Here is a 19,004-nt window from a genome sequence, read left to right on the forward strand (position 1 = left end):
ACAAAAGACTCAGTTAGTAATAATAGTATGATTTATGGTATTTTTCTTTTGCCATTTATCTATACACACACACACACACAGACACACACACAGACAAACACTTGCACTGTACCAAAACCTTGTAGGAAATCCACTTCTGTTTCAGGTTCTTTTATTTTTTGTTTAAAGTTTGCATAGAAATTACCTTTTCCAACTTGCATGCATTCTGCCCCAACACATTGAGAGTGGGTATGATAGTTGTAACCAGAAAGGAGCAAATTAGCCTCAGTGTCCAGGCCCTCTGTAGCTTTTCTCTAATCATTGTTCAGTGCTTCTGCAGTGACAAGAAATTCTCTACACATTACCTAGGGGAGTGCAGTTGGTTCTTCTCTTCTCCTTGCCTTTGCACTTTTTTACAACATGTGTATTAACTTCTGTCTGGTTTGTCTTTGAGACAGACAGGAAAGAGTTAAACAGAGAATTATGTATACATTAGAAAAGAAACAGGCATGCAGGGCTCCACTCCCTTCACAGGAAGTGGAATTTGGACCCAACAGATTTTACTGGTTTTACTTATAGAAAGCTAAGCTGCAAAACACCCACAAAACTTGCCCGCTGCCCAGCTCTGCGGTACTTTAACCCCCGGAGACTGATAACAGCTCTGTTTGTTGGCCGACCTTATCGACCGGTCTCTCGGTAAAAAGACAATTTGGTTCGGTGATTTTAAGAGGTCAGCCTGTAATCTAAAATCTCTGTTAGTAAGTGACGCAGGCTGAGGAGGAGCTCGCACATAGTTCCATTTGGGAGCAGAGCTGTCCCGGACAGTGCTTTGGACCTCTAATCCAGAGACCATCAAGAATCTCCTGAAGATTATTTAAAGGGCTTCAATCTTAAATTGGACAGAAGCATCATGTTGAGTAAAGACCTTCCAGACATTGAGGTAAACTATTGAATGAATGTTTGATCTAATTTCTCAGCAGGATTCTTCAGATGTCTATGTCGTCATAAATATACCATGTATTCACAACAGATTTACAATAAAAACATACATTTAGGCTTTTAATATTTTTTGGGTAAAATTATCAGTGCACATCATGGTTCTTGGAAGTTCGGAATACACATTTTTTTATTCCTGAATGAAGGTCAAGGTCAGTCTTTGGTTATATTTACCTTGATGTATACAACACAAACACAAGTCTCCATGTGTTTTAATGAAGCCTTTAACCCTTTTTGATTGTGTCTGATGACAGAGTGACTCCTCTGACAGGGTTTTTATATTACTTTACAGCCTGTTAAAGAAAAAGTATAAATCTGTGCACCTGCTGAAATACCACACCATTACAGAGTACTATAAATTAGTTGATAAGAAAATTCAAATCATCTTTATTAGTCCTCAATTCATTTTATTATAAGTGCAAAGACCAGTGATGCATCTTATTCATGGGATAGTAGAAAAGCACTGTTCTTCTACTTCTCATTTTACTTGTCACGAGTTCTACTCGGACTGTGAAACGATTATGTAATGTCTACAGTGGCTTTGATTTGAATTTTCCGAAGTTATAATAAAAAATAATCCCACTGTTATCTGGGTAACTTCGATGTAGATTTTAGAATATAGGACAAGATGGTAAATGTCCAGTTAGTTATCGACTATCAGTAGATGAAAGCAGGTGTTAGCGGCCACCAGCAAAATGCTAGGGACATAACTTAGATATTAGTTGTCATCAAGAGTTATGGCCTTGTTATCAAAGATACAGGCTGACCACATTGACAAAATTGCAATATTTACAACATTGATTAAAAGAAACAGTTTTTTACCTAATGGAAAAGTGTGTCAATGTCTGCCAATAATGGTAGAATATGTGAGTAGGCAATTTGTATATCAAGCAGTCTTGTTCTTATCATAGTCCATGATAAGCCACAACGATTCCAATCCACTATCACAATCCACCATTACGATTCATGCTAGCTGCCACCATGATCACGATCTACAATCCACCATCATGATCCAAGCTGTGCTGCAGTAGTGATCTTGGATCTGCTAATGATAAATCAAGAGGACTCCAGGGAAGGATTCAAGTCAGTAACATGTATTGATGAGACATTAATGTGACAAAGAGGGATAAGAGGAAAGAGAAGCTCCACGTGTCATGTGCCCCCCGACAAGGAAAAGGAAAAAAAAGGTTTTACTCTTAAACGTACAGATGGTGTCTGCTTCCCGAACTGAAACTGGGAGATGAGTCCACAAGAGAGGAGCTTGATGGCTGCAAGCTCTGGCTTCTACTCTGATTTTAGAGACTTTGGGGACGACAAGTAAGCCTGAGTTCTGGGAGCGTAGTGCTTTGGTGGGTTGATATAGTCCTATGACTTCTTTAATGTATAAACTTCTCTAGAGGCCTATTACATCACAAGAAATATTATACATTCCTCTGTAAGTGAAAATAATAAAATCATTAAATGAGCTGCATGAATACAGTCAAATATATTAGTAACAAAGTGAATATTAAAGGGTCTTAAGGTGTATGCTCATAAGCCTGGTTGGGCCGCACATTATATGGCTAGGTTTCAACAATACATCTTCCTGACAGCAGCTTTTACAACCAGAACTGAGGAGTAGAAGTGTTTTGTGAGACCTACAAGTGATCACGCAAACTTACTTTCCTTTACTATACTGATCTGTCTTGATAAATATGCTAGTCTGCCACTTTAACGTGTTGTAGCAATGAGGATTAAAAGGATAAAACGTCATGTTATGTTGACCCGATGTGGTCTAATGGTCTTTTGTAACAAGCCACGTGTTTTGTGCCATGCGTAAGAAGCTGTAGATCAGTAACGTACGGTCAGAGTGAAGAAATGCATGTGTAGAGATGTGACATTTTTTCTATCAACACAGGTTATGAAAGTATGCATTCAAATCTGTATGTTTAGAAAACCCTATTTTTTCTATATAGAAAGAATTATAATAACGTGACAAAATATTATGCTATACCTCTTTTATGTAATTTTAAACTATAAAGCTGTTACATATTCATCCAACATGGTCACATAACGTCAGTGCATCGACCCTGCAGCTCATCATTATCTTATCATTTTGACCCCAACAAACCATTCAAACAAGCAACCTTCCTAGAATGTTCCATGGTATCAGTGTTTTTGCCAGCAGATTCCCATGTTTCAAGACAGATGACAGCAGTGGCTCACAGGTGGAGAGCAAAGTGGATTATGAATGCAAAGTTTCCATTCATAATCCACAATTCTAAAAACTCAAGTTAGCAAAAGGATACAATTTGCTTAACTAGATTTATGGACTTAACAAGATATTAGCAATACACAGATATTTACATAATGTTAGAGGTGGTGTTTGTTATATATGTTTATATTCCCAAATCCCAAATGGACCAAATGAGGATATACGAAGATGGGGCATGTTTGACAGACACATAAACTTCACCTTCCTTAACGTGAACATCATGATGATAACAAACATTTTTGGAATCATAACAATGGAGGTCAATTTCCAAGTTGGTGGTTTGTTTCGTTTTTGTTTTGAGAATCTGGCAAAGTTGTTTTTAAAATGAGAAATGTATCGTTATCATAATAATATAGCTTTGCTATCCTAAAATAACAACATACTCAACTAATGATCTTGTTACAACAAGATAAAAAATAAAGTTGTAACCATGGCGGCTCTTGGCTTTCATAATGAAACGTTTTAGGTGTTGTATGTTTTCTTGGGTCGTTTTTGATGGGGGTCTAAGAATCATGAGTTAAAGTTCTGTCTATTTTTACTGATGTGTTGATCTATTTTACATAATTTCTTACAGAGCCTCCTGGCTCTGAATCCCAGGGTGAACACTCATGCTCACATCATGTCCACAGCAGATAAGAAGAAAGAAAAGAAACACTGGAAAAGAAACCCTGAGAGAAACTGTGACGTAAGATATACCACAAAAAAGACACACAGCCAGAATTTGGTTGTATGATATAGTAAATAGCATTTTCTCTCCTTTTTACCCAGTTTCATCATTCTACATGATTGTCTTCATTGTTGTTTTATCTCCTCTCTTCTTTCTCTCAGTCTTGTGTGACATTGGAGAACAACTTTGATGACATCAAACACACAACACTGAGCGAGCGCGGAGCTCTACGAGAAGCACTAAGGTGAGAATGAATTATAGTATTATTCGTAACACAATTGCACAATGTCAACTGAATTTGTAAAGGACAATGTAGTGAAACATCGTGATGATGATGGCTACGGGGAGGAGGGGGTGTCACAAAGTTGGGTTCAACATCAGGGGGACTGTCAGCCATCACTGATGGACAAGTGCGTTGTCTATCAGCTCAACCTGATTGCCTGGTAAAGAAAGTACAGTTGGGGTTTTTAGCCGTACAGCAGCATTCCATACCTCAACAACTAAGATGGTGAACATAGTAAACATTACACCTGTTAGACATAATCATGTTTGCATATGATTTTATTTAGCCTTTTTCAAGATGATCTGTTCCTCTGCAGCCTCTCAAAATGTTTTAACATTGCTGTACTTCAATAATCATTTTTCAAACCCATATTTTGGGATTCTTTTTATCACTTTGGTGATTTTTTCTTAAACTTTTAAGCTCATTTAATCCAACTGCCATCTCTACACACAAGCCACAGTCTAGATGTTTCGGGTTCCTTGATGGTGAAAAAAGCTACCAAACACCATCAGAGCTTTCTATAATCACATTCCTCTTGAAGAGAACAGTTTCTCTACATACGTTTCTTACACTCGAACGTATCTGATCAGAACATACAAGGACTTCTTTAGGTGGTCTCCTATACTTTGTTTTATTGAACAGGTATTACCTAGTTTAAGGTCTCCTACTGTAATGACGCTTTCGTGTGGTCACTTGTCTAACGGTGCTTTGGATGTCAGCCAATTGAATGCATTCTGCATCAATAGTTTTTGATTCCTTTTCTGAATCGAAACAAGATATTTTAATCCCAGCTACTTCTTTAAACTGTCCAATAATAGTAAAATATGTGTTTAGGTGTCTAAAATGTGTCGATGCTCCCTGTCAGAAGAGCTGCCCTACTAACCTGGACATCAAGTCATTCATTACAAGCATCTCTAATAAGGTAATCAAATACTTTCATACACTGTTGCCTGCATGAATGATGGTTGCAAAAAATAATCCAATAAAGAAAGAATAATGATGAACATGCTAATCGTGTGTGTGTGTGTGTGTGTGTGTGTGTGTGTGTGTGTACCAGAACTATTATGGCGCAGCTCGGGTCATCCTATCTGACAACCCCCTGGGTTTGACCTGTGGAATGGTTTGTCCCACATCAGATCTCTGTGTAGGAGGCTGTAACCTGTATGCATCTGAGGAAGGACCTATCAACATCGGGGGGTTACAGCAATTTGCCACTGAGGTACAAAACATGTGATTAGCTGTTTCTGGAATTTTACTTCTAATATCATCTCTGCGGGGGTAGTTTATAACAACCAACCACTCAAATGACTCAGCTAATGTCAGTTTCTGCCATTTACAATTGGTTCATCATTATCTCAAATACCCATTGACTGTCCAGTTCGTATATGTGATTATGTTTTTGACAACCAAATATCTATTAATTGGCATAATACACACCATTACACAACTCTTACACTATCATCTAAACATATACACATCAGGTTTTTTATCTCTCGTAAATTATTTGCCCTTGGCTCAGAGTTTTAGAATTATGTAGAACACATAATGTAAACTTTAAAGCAACATTATACAACTTTTTAACTTTCTATAGCAACTTTTTTTCTTGCCAGTGCTGACCACAGTGTCCACTGTTCATTACATAGCCTCAAGTCAGCTATGACATGAATCCAGTGTATTAAAGAGATTGACAAGGGTATTATTTCAAATGTATGTGTCTAATTTTTTCCCAGGTATTCAGTAAGATGGGCATCCCTCAGGTCAGGAATCCTGAGCTCCCACTGCCTGATGAGATGCCAGAGTCTTACCACAGCCCCATTGCTCTGATTGGCTGTGGCCCAGCATCAATCAGCTGTGCTACCTTCCTGGCCCGTCTGGGATATGAAAATATTACTATATTCGAGAGACAGAAATACATTGGAGGGCTGAGGTAAGGTATAATTATCTGTCTACGGTATATCTGAACAGATTATATACAAAGCAGGGGTTAAAATAAAGCTAATTAACTACAATAAAAAACAAAACAACAATACTAAAATATTAGCAAATTAATTAGTGGATTAATTGGGGAGTGTTGAGTCAAAACGTATTGTTTTTGAGACGTCGCAAATTGGCCTTATGAATTTACATTGTGGAAAATCCAGAAGAGAGACATATAAAAATGGTCAAATGTTCAAATATATATATTTGCTCTTCCATGCAGCTCAGCAGAAATCCCCCAGTTCCGACTTCCCTATGAGGTTGTCCAGTTTGAAGTAGATCTGATGCAAGATCTGGGAGTCAAGGTATGAAGTCACACACTGTTCAGATGCATATTTCTGAAATTATGTAGCAGTGTTCATTATTTTACATAAAAAGTGAAATATATGATGCAATAGCTATTATCAGGTCCTCTGTTGGTTGTTTATCTTTAAAAATTGCACTACATTTCTTGATTATAAATAGTCATAATGGCCTCAGTATATAAAGTAATACAAGCAGATAAACTAAAGATTTGGTAGAAAAATCATTTATAAAAATAAATATCCATAGTTACACCACAAGCAATACTTTATACTTCACATCTTCCATTTAATCTAGTGACCTTAAATGTTAAAGAATATTTAGATTGCTTATACTGTGATCAAATGAAGAAAAATTATAACTGTAGAGACCCAACACTGTTGTGTTAAATGTATTAAATATTAGCAATAAGACAGTATTACTGACTCAAGCTCACAGTTGTTAATATGTGTGTGTGTATGTGTACAGGTGGTATGCGAGAAGGGTCTCGGTGTGAACGGAATGACTCTGACGTCCCTGAAGGAGGAAGGATATAAAGCTGTCTTTATTGGCATTGGTGAGTGCCACTTGCAAATCTAGTTGCAAAGGTCTATTGGATTATTTTAACTATTAGACAGCTCCCCTTAACAATTACATTGTCACTGTAACAAAAACAATTTTCTTCCAATATGTCGCTTTTCTGTGTCTCGGTGCATTTGTATACATCTATGTAAGGTTTTTTTTGTGTGTGTGACTTCAGGTCTCCCTCAGGCCAACAGAGCTGCAATCTTTAAGGATTTGACCATGGATCAAGGCTTCTTCACCTCCAAAGACTTTCTGCCCATGGTGGCTTTAGCAAGCAAGACAGGTAAGTCAACTTGAAACAAAGATATCCCTTAGAAAGCCAGTCAGGTAAGATGCTTTGACTTATATAACAATATTCAGTAATACTTGCAGGGACAGGACATAAATCAGGTGCCAGCTGTGCAGTTCTGAATTGAACCTGTAAATTAAAAGATTTATAAATAATAAAAGTTATAAAAACTGACAGTAAAACAGTAAAAAGAACATGGTGCAAAAAGTGTTATTAACAATATATTAGGCCTACAAATTATGGAACATGGTCAAAACGTGAGGTTTTTCTCCTCCACTATAATCGGATCTAACTTTCTTCTTATTTCTTTTAACTACTGCTACAATGTTCTTCTAGCACAGTGGGTGATATTACCAGTCTCCATGTACACATATTGTAAAGCATAAATGCACCATTTAAGCTTTTTTTCTCCAGAAATGAGCATCATTATTATAATAATTAGATCATTAGTCACGTTAACAACTCAACTATTCATATTCAGTTCTGGCTCTCACAGGTACTCAAGAACAAACGCACTCACTCAGGCACACAATTATTTTCTGGTGACATCACTAGAGCTATTTTACATAAATTTGTATTAATTAAGGCGGTGTGGCCTAGGTGGTAGAGTGGGTGTTCTCCAACATGAAGGCTGCCGGTTCAAACCCCGCTCTTCCCCATCTGCATGCCGAAGTGTCCTTGGCAAGATACTGAACCCCTAATTGGCCCTTCATAAATGTTGAGTGTACTAAAAATGTAAGTCGCTTTGGACAAAAGCGTCAGCTAAATGACATGTAATGTAATGAGAAAATTAAACAGGAAATGGGTTGGTTGAAATGTACAGGAGTGATACAGCCCCACCTTACTTCACATTCTTAGTCTGGCTAAATTTCTAGATGCCTCTGCCATAATGAGTCATTTGATCCCATTGACACAAAACCATAGAAAGATTATAAATCGTGTTTCACATCCAACTACACCAAATACATACAAAGGTTAAGGGGCATTATTTATCATCTGACAAATGGCAAAAACTGCCTCCTAGAAACAGTTTGAAGCGCTCATGAATGTGTGTTTCTATTTGTCTCTGGCTCGGTCTCCCTCTGTCTAGGTATGTGCCATTGTCGTAGCTCTCTGCCGGAGTTAAGAGGCATAGTGATCGTTTTGGGTGCTGGAGACACTGCGTTTGACTGCGCCACCTCTGCCCTACGCTGTGGAGCCAAGAGAGTGTACGTCTGCTTCAGAAAGGGATTCACCAACATCAGGGCTGTTCCTGAAGAGGTATGACTGTGGGATGGACAGATCCATAAACAGATGGATACATGGAGATTACTAAATGTATGTGTTCTTTTTTTACTCCTGTCAGATGGAGCTGGCTAAGGAAGAGCAGTGTGAGTTCCTGCCCTTCCTCTCTCCTCGTGAGGTCATCATGAAGAATGGCCGGGTTGCCGGGTTACAGTTGTGTCGCACCGAGCAGAACGAGGAAGGAGATTGGCTGGAAGATGAGGACCAGGTTGTCAGGCTGAAGGCCGATTACATCATCAGTGCCTTTGGTTCCATGTTGAATGAGCAGCAAGGTAATGAACCAATCAGGTGACTAAGACACCAACTGATCATCAGTTTGCCTTTTTGATTGAATGTCTGCGATAGTATACATTTCATTGTTACATATGAGATACTGAGTCATTGAACTTTCAGATGTTGTTGAAGGGGTTTCCAACATGCTATCACATGTTAAACTAATCTGTGTTTGGACTGCTTAAAGTGACTGATGCCATGGCTCCTGTGAAGATGACCCGCTGGGGCACTCCAGAGGTCAACACAGACACCATGCAGACCAGTGAGCCCTGGGTGTTTGCGGGTGGAGACATCGCTGGTTTGGCAAACACCTCAGTGGAATCAGTGAACGATGGCAAACAGGCCTCATGGCACATTCACAGATACATACAGGTACTGTACAAGTGGAGATTTTGTCTTTGTCAAATATTTAAAATCATCAAAGCTACAATGTGCAAGTTCTGGAGATTAAGCATGAAATATGAGAGCAAGCAGTCCTTCCACCCGTCCGTCTTCCTGCTCAGTTACACTTCAACCTGCATCCTTGTCATTGTCACTATCTCAGCTAAAATGAAGGACTCAGGGATGTCAGTTGATCATAGTGCTGCATCTCAGCTGCTATTATGAGTTTGAAGCCTTGATGAGGGTGACAACTTCAATTCATTTTTATTGGTAAAGCACCAAATAACACAATATGCATTCATCAAGACCTTACAACAACATAGAGAAACCCAGTTCTCACAGCAAGCAAACAAACATTTGACGACTATTTCAGTTCTGTAAGACTAACTGTTAAAATATAAATTATATGCGTGATATTTATAGGTATAATGATAACAGCAACAACAAGAATAATAATAATAACAATCACAACAACAGCAGCTGTGAGGCCATGAGCCTTTGGCCTTTTCTGATTGATACGTGACATTTGACTGTGGCTCAACAGGTAAAGTAGATTGTTCACTAATCAGAGAGTCAGTGGGAGAGAGAGAGACCTGTGGTGTTAAGTCCATTGAGTGGTCACTAAGATTTGAACAGTGCTATATAAATGCAGTCCATTGACCATTTAATATTGCACTTGGGTATGTTTACATTGATTACATGTTGTAAACATACCCACTACGACTTTTAAGACATGAGTCAAATTTGGTTCAGTAGTTGATTTTTATGACAGATGCATCATAGGAGGACGTGAATGCATCACACAAAGAGTAGATGGAGTTTGTTTTTGTAAAGTCTGAGTAGTACGTTCATGAATAATGGGAGGTGAAATCACACCTAAATAGACCAAATGTAATTTTAGTTATTTAAAAATCTGCCCTCCACTCCCTTCCTCCTGTAGTCCCAGCATGGACAGACGGTGGACCCAGTCCCAAAGCTACCACTGTTCTTCAGTGCTATCGATATGGTGGACATCAGTGTAGAGGTTTGTGGAATAAAGTTTCCCAACCCATTTGGACTGGCCTCCGCTCCTCCCACCACCAGCACAGCCATGATCAGAAGAGCTTTTGAACAAGGATGGGGTTTCGCTCTGACCAAGACTTTTGGACTGGACAAGGTAGAGATAAACTACAATCAAATTTTTTGGAAGTGCACAAAAATGATATGTTTGGTGTTTATTTTTTTAACCAGAAGTAGATTTTTATAAAAGACCCTATAGGAGATTTGTTAGATGTTTCTTTCACCATCAGCAAAAGAACATGGATATTCCCTCCATTATGCTCAATATCAGTTTACCTACTGTAGGTATTTTAAAGAGGCCTTTAAATGCTTGTCAAAGAGCATTTTACATCATCGTACTTAACCCATGTCTCTGCAGGACCTGGTGACCAACGTGTCTCCTCGTATCGTGCGTGGCACCACCTCAGGTCATGTGTACGGACCAGGCCAGGGCTCCTTCCTCAACATTGAGCTCATCAGTGAGAAGACAGCAGCCTACTGGTGTCAGTCAGTGGCTGAGCTGAAGAGGGACTTCCCCAACAATGTCAGTGACATCACATTTGCTGTTGTTGCCTGGGTGGTGGTGAGCATTTGAAAATGAATCTCTCCCCGTCTCTCTGCCAGGTGGTGATTTCCAGTATAATGTGCAGTTACAACAAGGAAGACTGGACAGAAATAACTAAGATGGCAGTGGTGAGATCAACGACTATCCGATAATATAATGTCACTCAGAGAGCACACAGGGTATAATTATGGTGTAATTAAACAGTGTATCAAATGTTTCAAGTGTGTAGTTAGTAAAAAAAAGACAAAAAAAGATTTATTTTATGTTTAGGCTTCAGGAGCAGATGCACTGGAGCTGAATCTGTCCTGTCCTCATGGGATGGGAGAGAGAGGGATGGGACTTGCCTGTGGACAGGTGCGGGCATGCACACACACACTCAGACACACACACACACACACACACACACACACACACACACACACACATACACATACACATACAGACTTACAGCCTGTTGTTTGATATGTGTGTTTGTCATTAGGACCCGGTGATGGTGCGTAACATCTGTCGCTGGGTACGTGAAGCCTCTCCCATTCCGTTCTTTGCCAAACTGACACCAAACGTGACTAACGTTGTTGACATTGCCAAAGCTGCTCATGAAGGTAAACACACCTCAGCACACTCACAAGCTTCTGTTTCTTCCCTCTATGTCATTTCTGCTATTTCTTTTATTGAATATTAATTCACTTCAACAATATAGGTATGTAAAGAGAGTCTAGCACACATTTTGACTGTTGTTACTGTTGTGTCCTTTCATAGGTGGAGCAGATGGAGTCACTGCTACCAACACAGTGTCAGGTATGATGGGACTGAAGGCAGATGGCTCGCCTTGGCCAAGTGTTGGAATGGGAAAACGCACCACGTATGGAGGCGTGTCAGGTAAAGACACATAAAAAAACACAATCATACATACAATACCTTGAAATTGTTATTGTTATTGTCACTATCATCACTACTGTGAAGGGAACACATCTTTGTAGAGCACTGCCAATAAATGTACAGGAAGACTGGAAAAGGAAAGAGTAAAGGGGGATTTATCTAAATGAAAGCAGAGTTTATGATGTGTTGACATTTACTCCATTATGGTGGTTGAGCTTGTAAATCTCCCTTATTGAGCATCTTTCATCAGAGCCTCTCAGCCTGGTAAACAGCCATGTTTACAATCTTGTAACACAGGCTTTCTGGTACACATTTGTGGTCATGCAGACAATAACCAAATCTACCCTCACGGCTCAGTCCAGAGCCACAGAAAATAATATAAAAACCCTCTCGTTTACAGATACAGTTTTAAGCCCTATGTGACAAAATGTGATTTGTGAATATGGGCTATACAAATACAGTTTTATTGATTCATTGACAGTTGGTGTACAGTGACACCTGTACCTATGGATTGATGACAAGTAAATACACAGTACACACTACAGACCCATACCTTCACTTAGTGGCTGCAGGTTAAAAGCTTCATGAAGGAAAGGTTTCTGATTGTTTTACCATGTAGTGATTGAAGATAACTTTGACTCAAACTTGAAATAGTGACCAATTAAAAAACCCATCATTGCTCAGTGTCCTGATCTTCACAAAATATTTAAACGAATTGAAACCACAGATTGGGAGAAGTCCATGACATGAAAATAAACTAATACTGTCTTTCAGATTATCCTGACACATGATATTCATACTGCATCATAGGTGATACTACAAAACATTGAGCACTTTCCTTATTGTGTGCAGGAAACGCCATCAGACCCATAGCTCTTAAAGCGGTATCAGCGATCGGCAGAGCAATTCCTGGTTTCCCTATTTTGGCCACTGGGGGCATTGACTCAGCAGAGACTGGACTACAGTTTCTCCACGCTGGAGCGTCAGTGTTACAGGTGATACTTACATCACTGTTACTGCTTTGATGATTCAGTGCAGGGAGCATCAATATAAGGCAGTTTGTTAAGTAAAGAAAAATATGTTGATATACAGAGAGCTAATATTGTTTATCTTTTTTACAATATTTGAATTCAATGTGTTAAGTACTATTATTTAAGCCATCCCATTCATTATATATTTATCCTGACAGCTATCTTTATATTTGTTAAATTTTGTTGTCCTTAGCAATTTGTATAAGTTACTATATTTAAATTCAAAGGGAAACAACATTCCTGATTTAGAATATCCAATAATTATGACAATGAAGTAGTGGCCATGTTGTGATGGACATGAAAAATTGTATTCTTTTTAAGTTCTGCAAAACAGCACTCGTGCTTAGAAGTAACACATAGGTTTAATTGGAGCAGTGACAAGAATGAAGCAACAAGCTCCAGTTCTCCAAATAATACAAATGGCTCAATATGTATTTACAACATTACAATTCCTTTCATAAAAAATAAAATCCACTCGTGTGTGTTTCTTGTTAACACATATCTGTCCCCCTGTGTCTCATTACAACAGGTGTGCAGCGCAGTTCAGAACCAGGATTTCACAGTTATTGAGGATTACTGCGTAGGTATGTATCTATCTATACTATATATCATTTTTGGTGAAAAAACATCAAGCTTACCCAATATATTTAACCCCAAAGCGAAAAATTATCAAAAATGCAATTTTTTTTAGGTATTTAACCTTCAAGGAAAACATTTTTTTTAGTATTTTTGAAAAATCACTTTATTCTTTAATGATGAGCCCAGTATATCTACCAGAGTTCTAGAAGTAAAGCTACTCACTCTTCACAGAGCTGTTATAACATTTTCCAGGTGTTAAGATGTTCACACACACTGAGTGCTCTCAATCCTACTGAACTAACCGCCAACCTGAAAAGGTTCTGGTGTATGTGTGAGATATGTGAGATATGTTCGGGATAAGATCATGACAACACTGTAATTTTATGAATCCAGGTCTGAAGGCCTTGTTGTACCTCAAGAGCATGGAGCTGAAGGACTGGGACGGTCAGTCCCCTCCAACAGAGAGACACCAGAAAGGAAAACCAGTTCCCAGACTAGAAGAACTGGTTGGACAGGTATCGCTATTTACTGAATGTTTCTATTTCTGTAATTATACTGTTATAATATTAATATTTTAACCACAACTGTACAGAAGTAGGTAATTGGTTGTTTGGTGCTGAATATGCATGCAACACGAAAAACCGCTTGTCTTTTTAGTTTAAATTTAATCTGTCCTCTAAACAGTTGTTTTTTGTGTGATGGTTTGTTTGTTTGTGTGTATAGAGCCTCCCCAGCTTTGGTCCGTACCTCCAGCAGAAGGAAGAAGCCCTTGCTGACTACAAGAAACAGCTCAGAAACGCTGTTCAAACTGATGTTGGGGAAACCCACGTCCCTCGGGTTGACTCGCCCAAAAGACCCGTCCCTGCTGTCAAGGTGGCTTTGGCTTTTTTTATGAGCTTATACGATTCTTGCTGTTCTGGGTTTTTACCCTCATGGTTGAATGCACTTATTGGAAGCGTCAAACATGCAAACATACATACAAACACACAGACATACACATTCATCATATTAATCTAAATGCTTTGTTCTGTGAAATATGTTTCTAAGCGGGTAAACGTCTGTGCTTTGTGTGTGCTTTGTATGTGTGTGTGGGCTCGTGTGTGGTAATGGCTGTGTTTGTAGGATGTGATAGCCAGAGCGCTGCGGTACATTGGAGCATACCAGGACCTTGACAACATAGAGCAGGTATGACTGTTTATATCTCACATATAATGGCTTCCTTATGTTCTAAGAATTAAAAAGGTGTATCTGAAGTGAGTTTGTCGCCATTAAAATTAACTGAAGGGATAAGTTAGTATTCTTACATTCTTGATATCTCAACAACCAAAACTGACTTCTCATGATCATAAGATAGAAATGTGTGAGCTTATGATGTACAGTAGTAATCATCTTTAGCATAGACCATCTACAAAGATGTACATTTATAAAGATGGACAACATGATAGCTCCCAAATCACAAATCATGATGATGTTAGTACATGTTGAATAAATCTTTCTCAAATATTAAGTAGTTATGTCACACTGGTGTATGTTCAAGTATTTTGTTATAATTAGATATGAGATGCTTTAGAAAACAGGGTGACACGTCATGATTGACATCTGAGACTGACTTGTGATTTGTTGAGCACATGTATCGGCAGGATCTCAACACCACACCTTCACTGTGCAGACTAAGGCTCCAAATAGGGGCATCAGTATAAGATGGCAGCACCTGTATCTGGAATATTTTGGCTTCATTATTGTACAGTGGGAGAAAGTGGGGACACGTCGTCCACCTTTAGTTATTGATCTGTCATCCCCACAGTAAAGGGAACCTCTACCAGAGATAGGTTTGTCTAATATATGGTTGCAATATATATTTAAAATATAAAGCATCTTTTACATTTAAACTCACATATTTGTGTGAAACAGAACATTTTATGCTCACACTGTGCAGATCCATTGGCCGGCCATGAAGTGTACTTTTAAATAAAGTTTATTTTGACGAGATGACCACAGTGTGAACAATTTTAGAAAAGACAGAGAGGCAGCACAACCTTATTTTGTCTTTGTGATGCAGACACACTGACTTTTAAGTTTTATATCAGAGCACAATGTTAAGGCTACAGTTTTAGTCAAAATATGTAAAATACTTCTACAGTAATACTAATAGAAGCTCTCTATATTGTAGACGAATTATTTTCTTGTAAAAAATATTAGAGTCTTCTGTATCTAAATGTTACCGTATGGTTGGTTAGAGAAATGGAGTAGTAAATATATATATTTATATAAGAGATAATAAATATGAAAGTAAACTGATCCCAACCCTGACCCTCAACTGTATTCTCAGGTCCAGGCTCTGATAGACGAAGAGATGTGTATCAACTGTGGTAAATGTTACATGACCTGCAATGACTCAGGATACCAGGTATGTGTGTCTGCCTGCTACATGAGGATTTTTGTCTCTTTCCTTCAGCATGTTTAAGAATGCTTAATTCCTGTAATACCCATTTTCTCCCATGCAGGCCATAACGTTCGATCCAGATACCCACCTTCCGTTTGTGAATGACAGCTGTACGGGCTGCAATCTGTGCCTCAGCGTCTGTCCAATCATAGACTGCATCAAGATGGTTACCAGGAAAACACCCTATCAACCTAAGAGAGGTGTACCCATTAGTACCATCTAAGAAAAATCCAAACTTTATATTTAACAATGGAGATCAGACAATTCCAATATTGGGTTTTATGGCTAAGAAATTTTCAGTTTGAGACATTTTTTCCTGTTAATCTAATTTATCATTTGGATGATGTAAAGTGACAGAAAGATGACGCCCAATATGGGTATCAGAGCGAGAGAGAGAGAGAGAGAGTAAATTTCCTGTTATCTTATTTCACCTCCATGTGACCATGTGATTTTATTTTAATAATTCTAGCTATCTAGAAAGAGGCAAACAACATTTTTGAGTTAAATAGTCACCATAAAGGCCTCAAAACAAATTTTTCAATAATTTAACTTCACTTCTGATTTAGATTACTTTATCAATTGTAATTCCTTCTTTGTTGGTATCCTACTTTCCTTTGTGTTTGTTGTGATGATTGCCTATTTCAAACCAAATTTACTTCTACTGTATATGAAGTGTACTGATGTAAAAGGAAATGCATCTTTAATACAGTGTAGTTTGTGATTTAAATAAAAGTTTTCTGATGCAGCAAACCATCTGTACAGAGGAACACAAGCCAATATGATTCTTCCAGTTATCAGACACAAACAGGACCAGGAGTCCAATGGGGGACATGTTTCAGGTTTTATTCAATCATAAAACAACCAACACATAGTACACCTTTCAACAATTCAATTCAACAGAAAAATAGATAGATATCATATTTGAAATCATGGAAAACGACAATACCACTCAGTAGAGCCCAAAGTACTGTCATGGCCCAAACGTCCCCTTACATGAAGGTAAAATAGTACCCAAAATCACATGGACCATGTGTGATAAAGGGGATTGACAGTACCTTAATCTAAGTTTAGTAAACAAGTAAATTGGACATAGGAGGCCAAATCTACAACCTCATCACACATCAACACATCAAACCTCTAATCACAAATAACAAAAGCATAACATACAATCATTAACTGACTGAATGGAGTTATAATGGACCTTTTCTAATTGTCACCTGCACAAAGAAAAGAAACAACAACAATATAACAATGCAATTAAAGGTCACAAAAGACCCCACAACCAAAGGTCGCCATGAGGGTTCCAGAGGGGTAGCACCTCTTCTTCTTCTTCTTACTCCTCTTAAACCATCTCGCTCATTTATATGTGTTATTATTATTCATGACTTAACATTTCAACAGATGTAAACAACAAAAAACACTAAGCAAACAGCTTGTACTGCTTTTTTTATATGTGACCTAATGATGAGGTGCATCAATAATCAAGGGAAATATAAACATTGTCAGGATATTTTTTCCTAATTAAAGACATCAGAAAGTTGAGTTTTTATTTCCAATCATAATAGAGTCTCTTCATGTTAGTCTAAGCTCCTGTGACTGAACAAAAGTGTAAAAGCAAATATGTCAGGATTAGATCATCATTGTTCAAATGAAATTTAGCTATAATTGTTGTCATATATTTATTTATTGCCATAGATTTCACTCTCAATTTGTTGGTTGCTCTGTATTAAAACCAGAAACTCTGGAGCCTTAACGTGCTTCCAGATATCTTTGAAGAATATCTATTGCTTTATACTATAAGTCACTTAACTATAAACTCTTAAAGTAATGGCTTCAAATGCCTCATTATTCTGAGCTTTGGGAAAATGCTGATTTACTCAACCAAAATAGTTTGGATACACTATCTGATTAAAGATGATCAGATTCTCGGCTTAAATGGAGGTTCCAGCATACACTATACATTTTTAAAAGTAAGATTTATAAGGACCTATGATCCCGGCCTTACAGTAGCTGATAATTTAGTTTTCACATGTTTTTAATGTTTTTGACTCATGTCCTTCATCAAACTTTTGGCAGTGGATTCTGAGACATTCAGGAGCAACTTAGCACTTTACCCATTTCTCTGAGGATTCCCCTGACACTCACAGTCCTCATGGTCAAGAATGATCTCAACAATAATAGTTTTTTCCTCATTGATTTGCAGTTTATTTATTTCAGTTTATTTATTTATTATTCTTTCAAGTGAAACTATTTGAGTCATTGTAGGTGCAATAAAAATAATGTATATGCCTTAAATATGTGTATCACAAGATCATTTATTGTTAATGCTCACTCTAGTATCCGTGAATATGTACCAGTTTTGTCAGCACAAGTTTCTAGTCAACAACCAACCATGGGTGGCATCGGAATTGGGATCATGAAACCAAATGAGGCAGAAACAGGGTGGGTGAAGCAAATCAATGGGAGGGAAATCCCATTTGGGCCATTAACAGTGGAAAGACATGGTTACAGAGGCTAGGGGATTTATGATCATAAATTCGAATTAATTGAATGAACAATGAGTACGAAGAAGAGGACACGTGAATCTGCTTTCCTAGGCAGTAGGTGGCGGTAATACACCTGACGTCACTGTCAGTTTCCAGCGGCCGGCACCAGACGAGAAGAAGAAGAACGCCCATTTTGCTCGCACTGTACATCGAGAAGGGCTGAAATATTATCAGACAGAAGAGGACAAAGAGCTGCAATGGACGGGTAACTGTGTTCACTTCACCAGTACCTATGTGCACTGTTCTCATCTGTGCGTGTGACAGAGACACAACCAGCTGTTTACCGTACTCAGTTTAGCATATGCTAACTGTTAGCTCTGACGCGAACCTTGATACTGACATTAGCTACCGAGCAATACCGAGCCCCAACCAATAAACGTGGTGGTTCATTGCTGCTGTGCTCCCAGAGACGTTAACATTTACCAAGGAGCATTACTCGTTTCACACATCATTTTGTCCTCTAAGTTTGCCTATGTACGAGATGGCAAAACATTGTGACACAGTTAGCACTGTATCACCTTCTGTTGTCCGTACAACGAATGCTAACGAGAGTGCCTGTGAGACTAATATTTATTAAATCTTGCTTGAAACACTGCCACAGTTTTAGCAGTTATTGATGCTAGGACCATCTACCAGCCCCATGTGTTATAAATAGACCAAATAATGGCCGACG

General features: G+C 38.3%; 1 protein-coding gene across 1 annotated transcript; it reads left to right on the plus strand.

The window, feature by feature from the left end:
- Positions 1-606: 606 nt before the first annotated feature.
- dpydb (dihydropyrimidine dehydrogenase b) lies at positions 607-16,557 on the plus strand. The gene is made up of 25 exons (XM_053438554.1): positions 607-919; positions 3,804-3,914; positions 4,058-4,140; positions 5,014-5,101; positions 5,237-5,398; positions 5,910-6,106; positions 6,380-6,461; positions 6,928-7,015; positions 7,199-7,306; positions 8,403-8,572; positions 8,658-8,868; positions 9,057-9,241; positions 10,191-10,406; positions 10,668-10,832; positions 10,913-10,981; positions 11,124-11,207; positions 11,335-11,455; positions 11,613-11,732; positions 12,585-12,727; positions 13,293-13,347; positions 13,736-13,857; positions 14,066-14,215; positions 14,465-14,527; positions 15,672-15,749; positions 15,847-16,557. The coding sequence occupies exons 1-25, from the start codon at positions 890-892 to the stop codon at positions 16,006-16,008; spliced, it is 3,063 nt and encodes a 1,020-aa protein (XP_053294529.1). The 5' UTR covers positions 607-889; the 3' UTR covers positions 16,009-16,557.
- Positions 16,558-19,004: the final 2,447 nt, after the last annotated feature.

The sequence above is a fragment of the Pleuronectes platessa genome, chromosome 13, assembly GCF_947347685.1.
Source record: "Pleuronectes platessa chromosome 13, fPlePla1.1, whole genome shotgun sequence".
NCBI lineage: Eukaryota > Metazoa > Chordata > Actinopteri > Pleuronectiformes > Pleuronectidae > Pleuronectes > Pleuronectes platessa.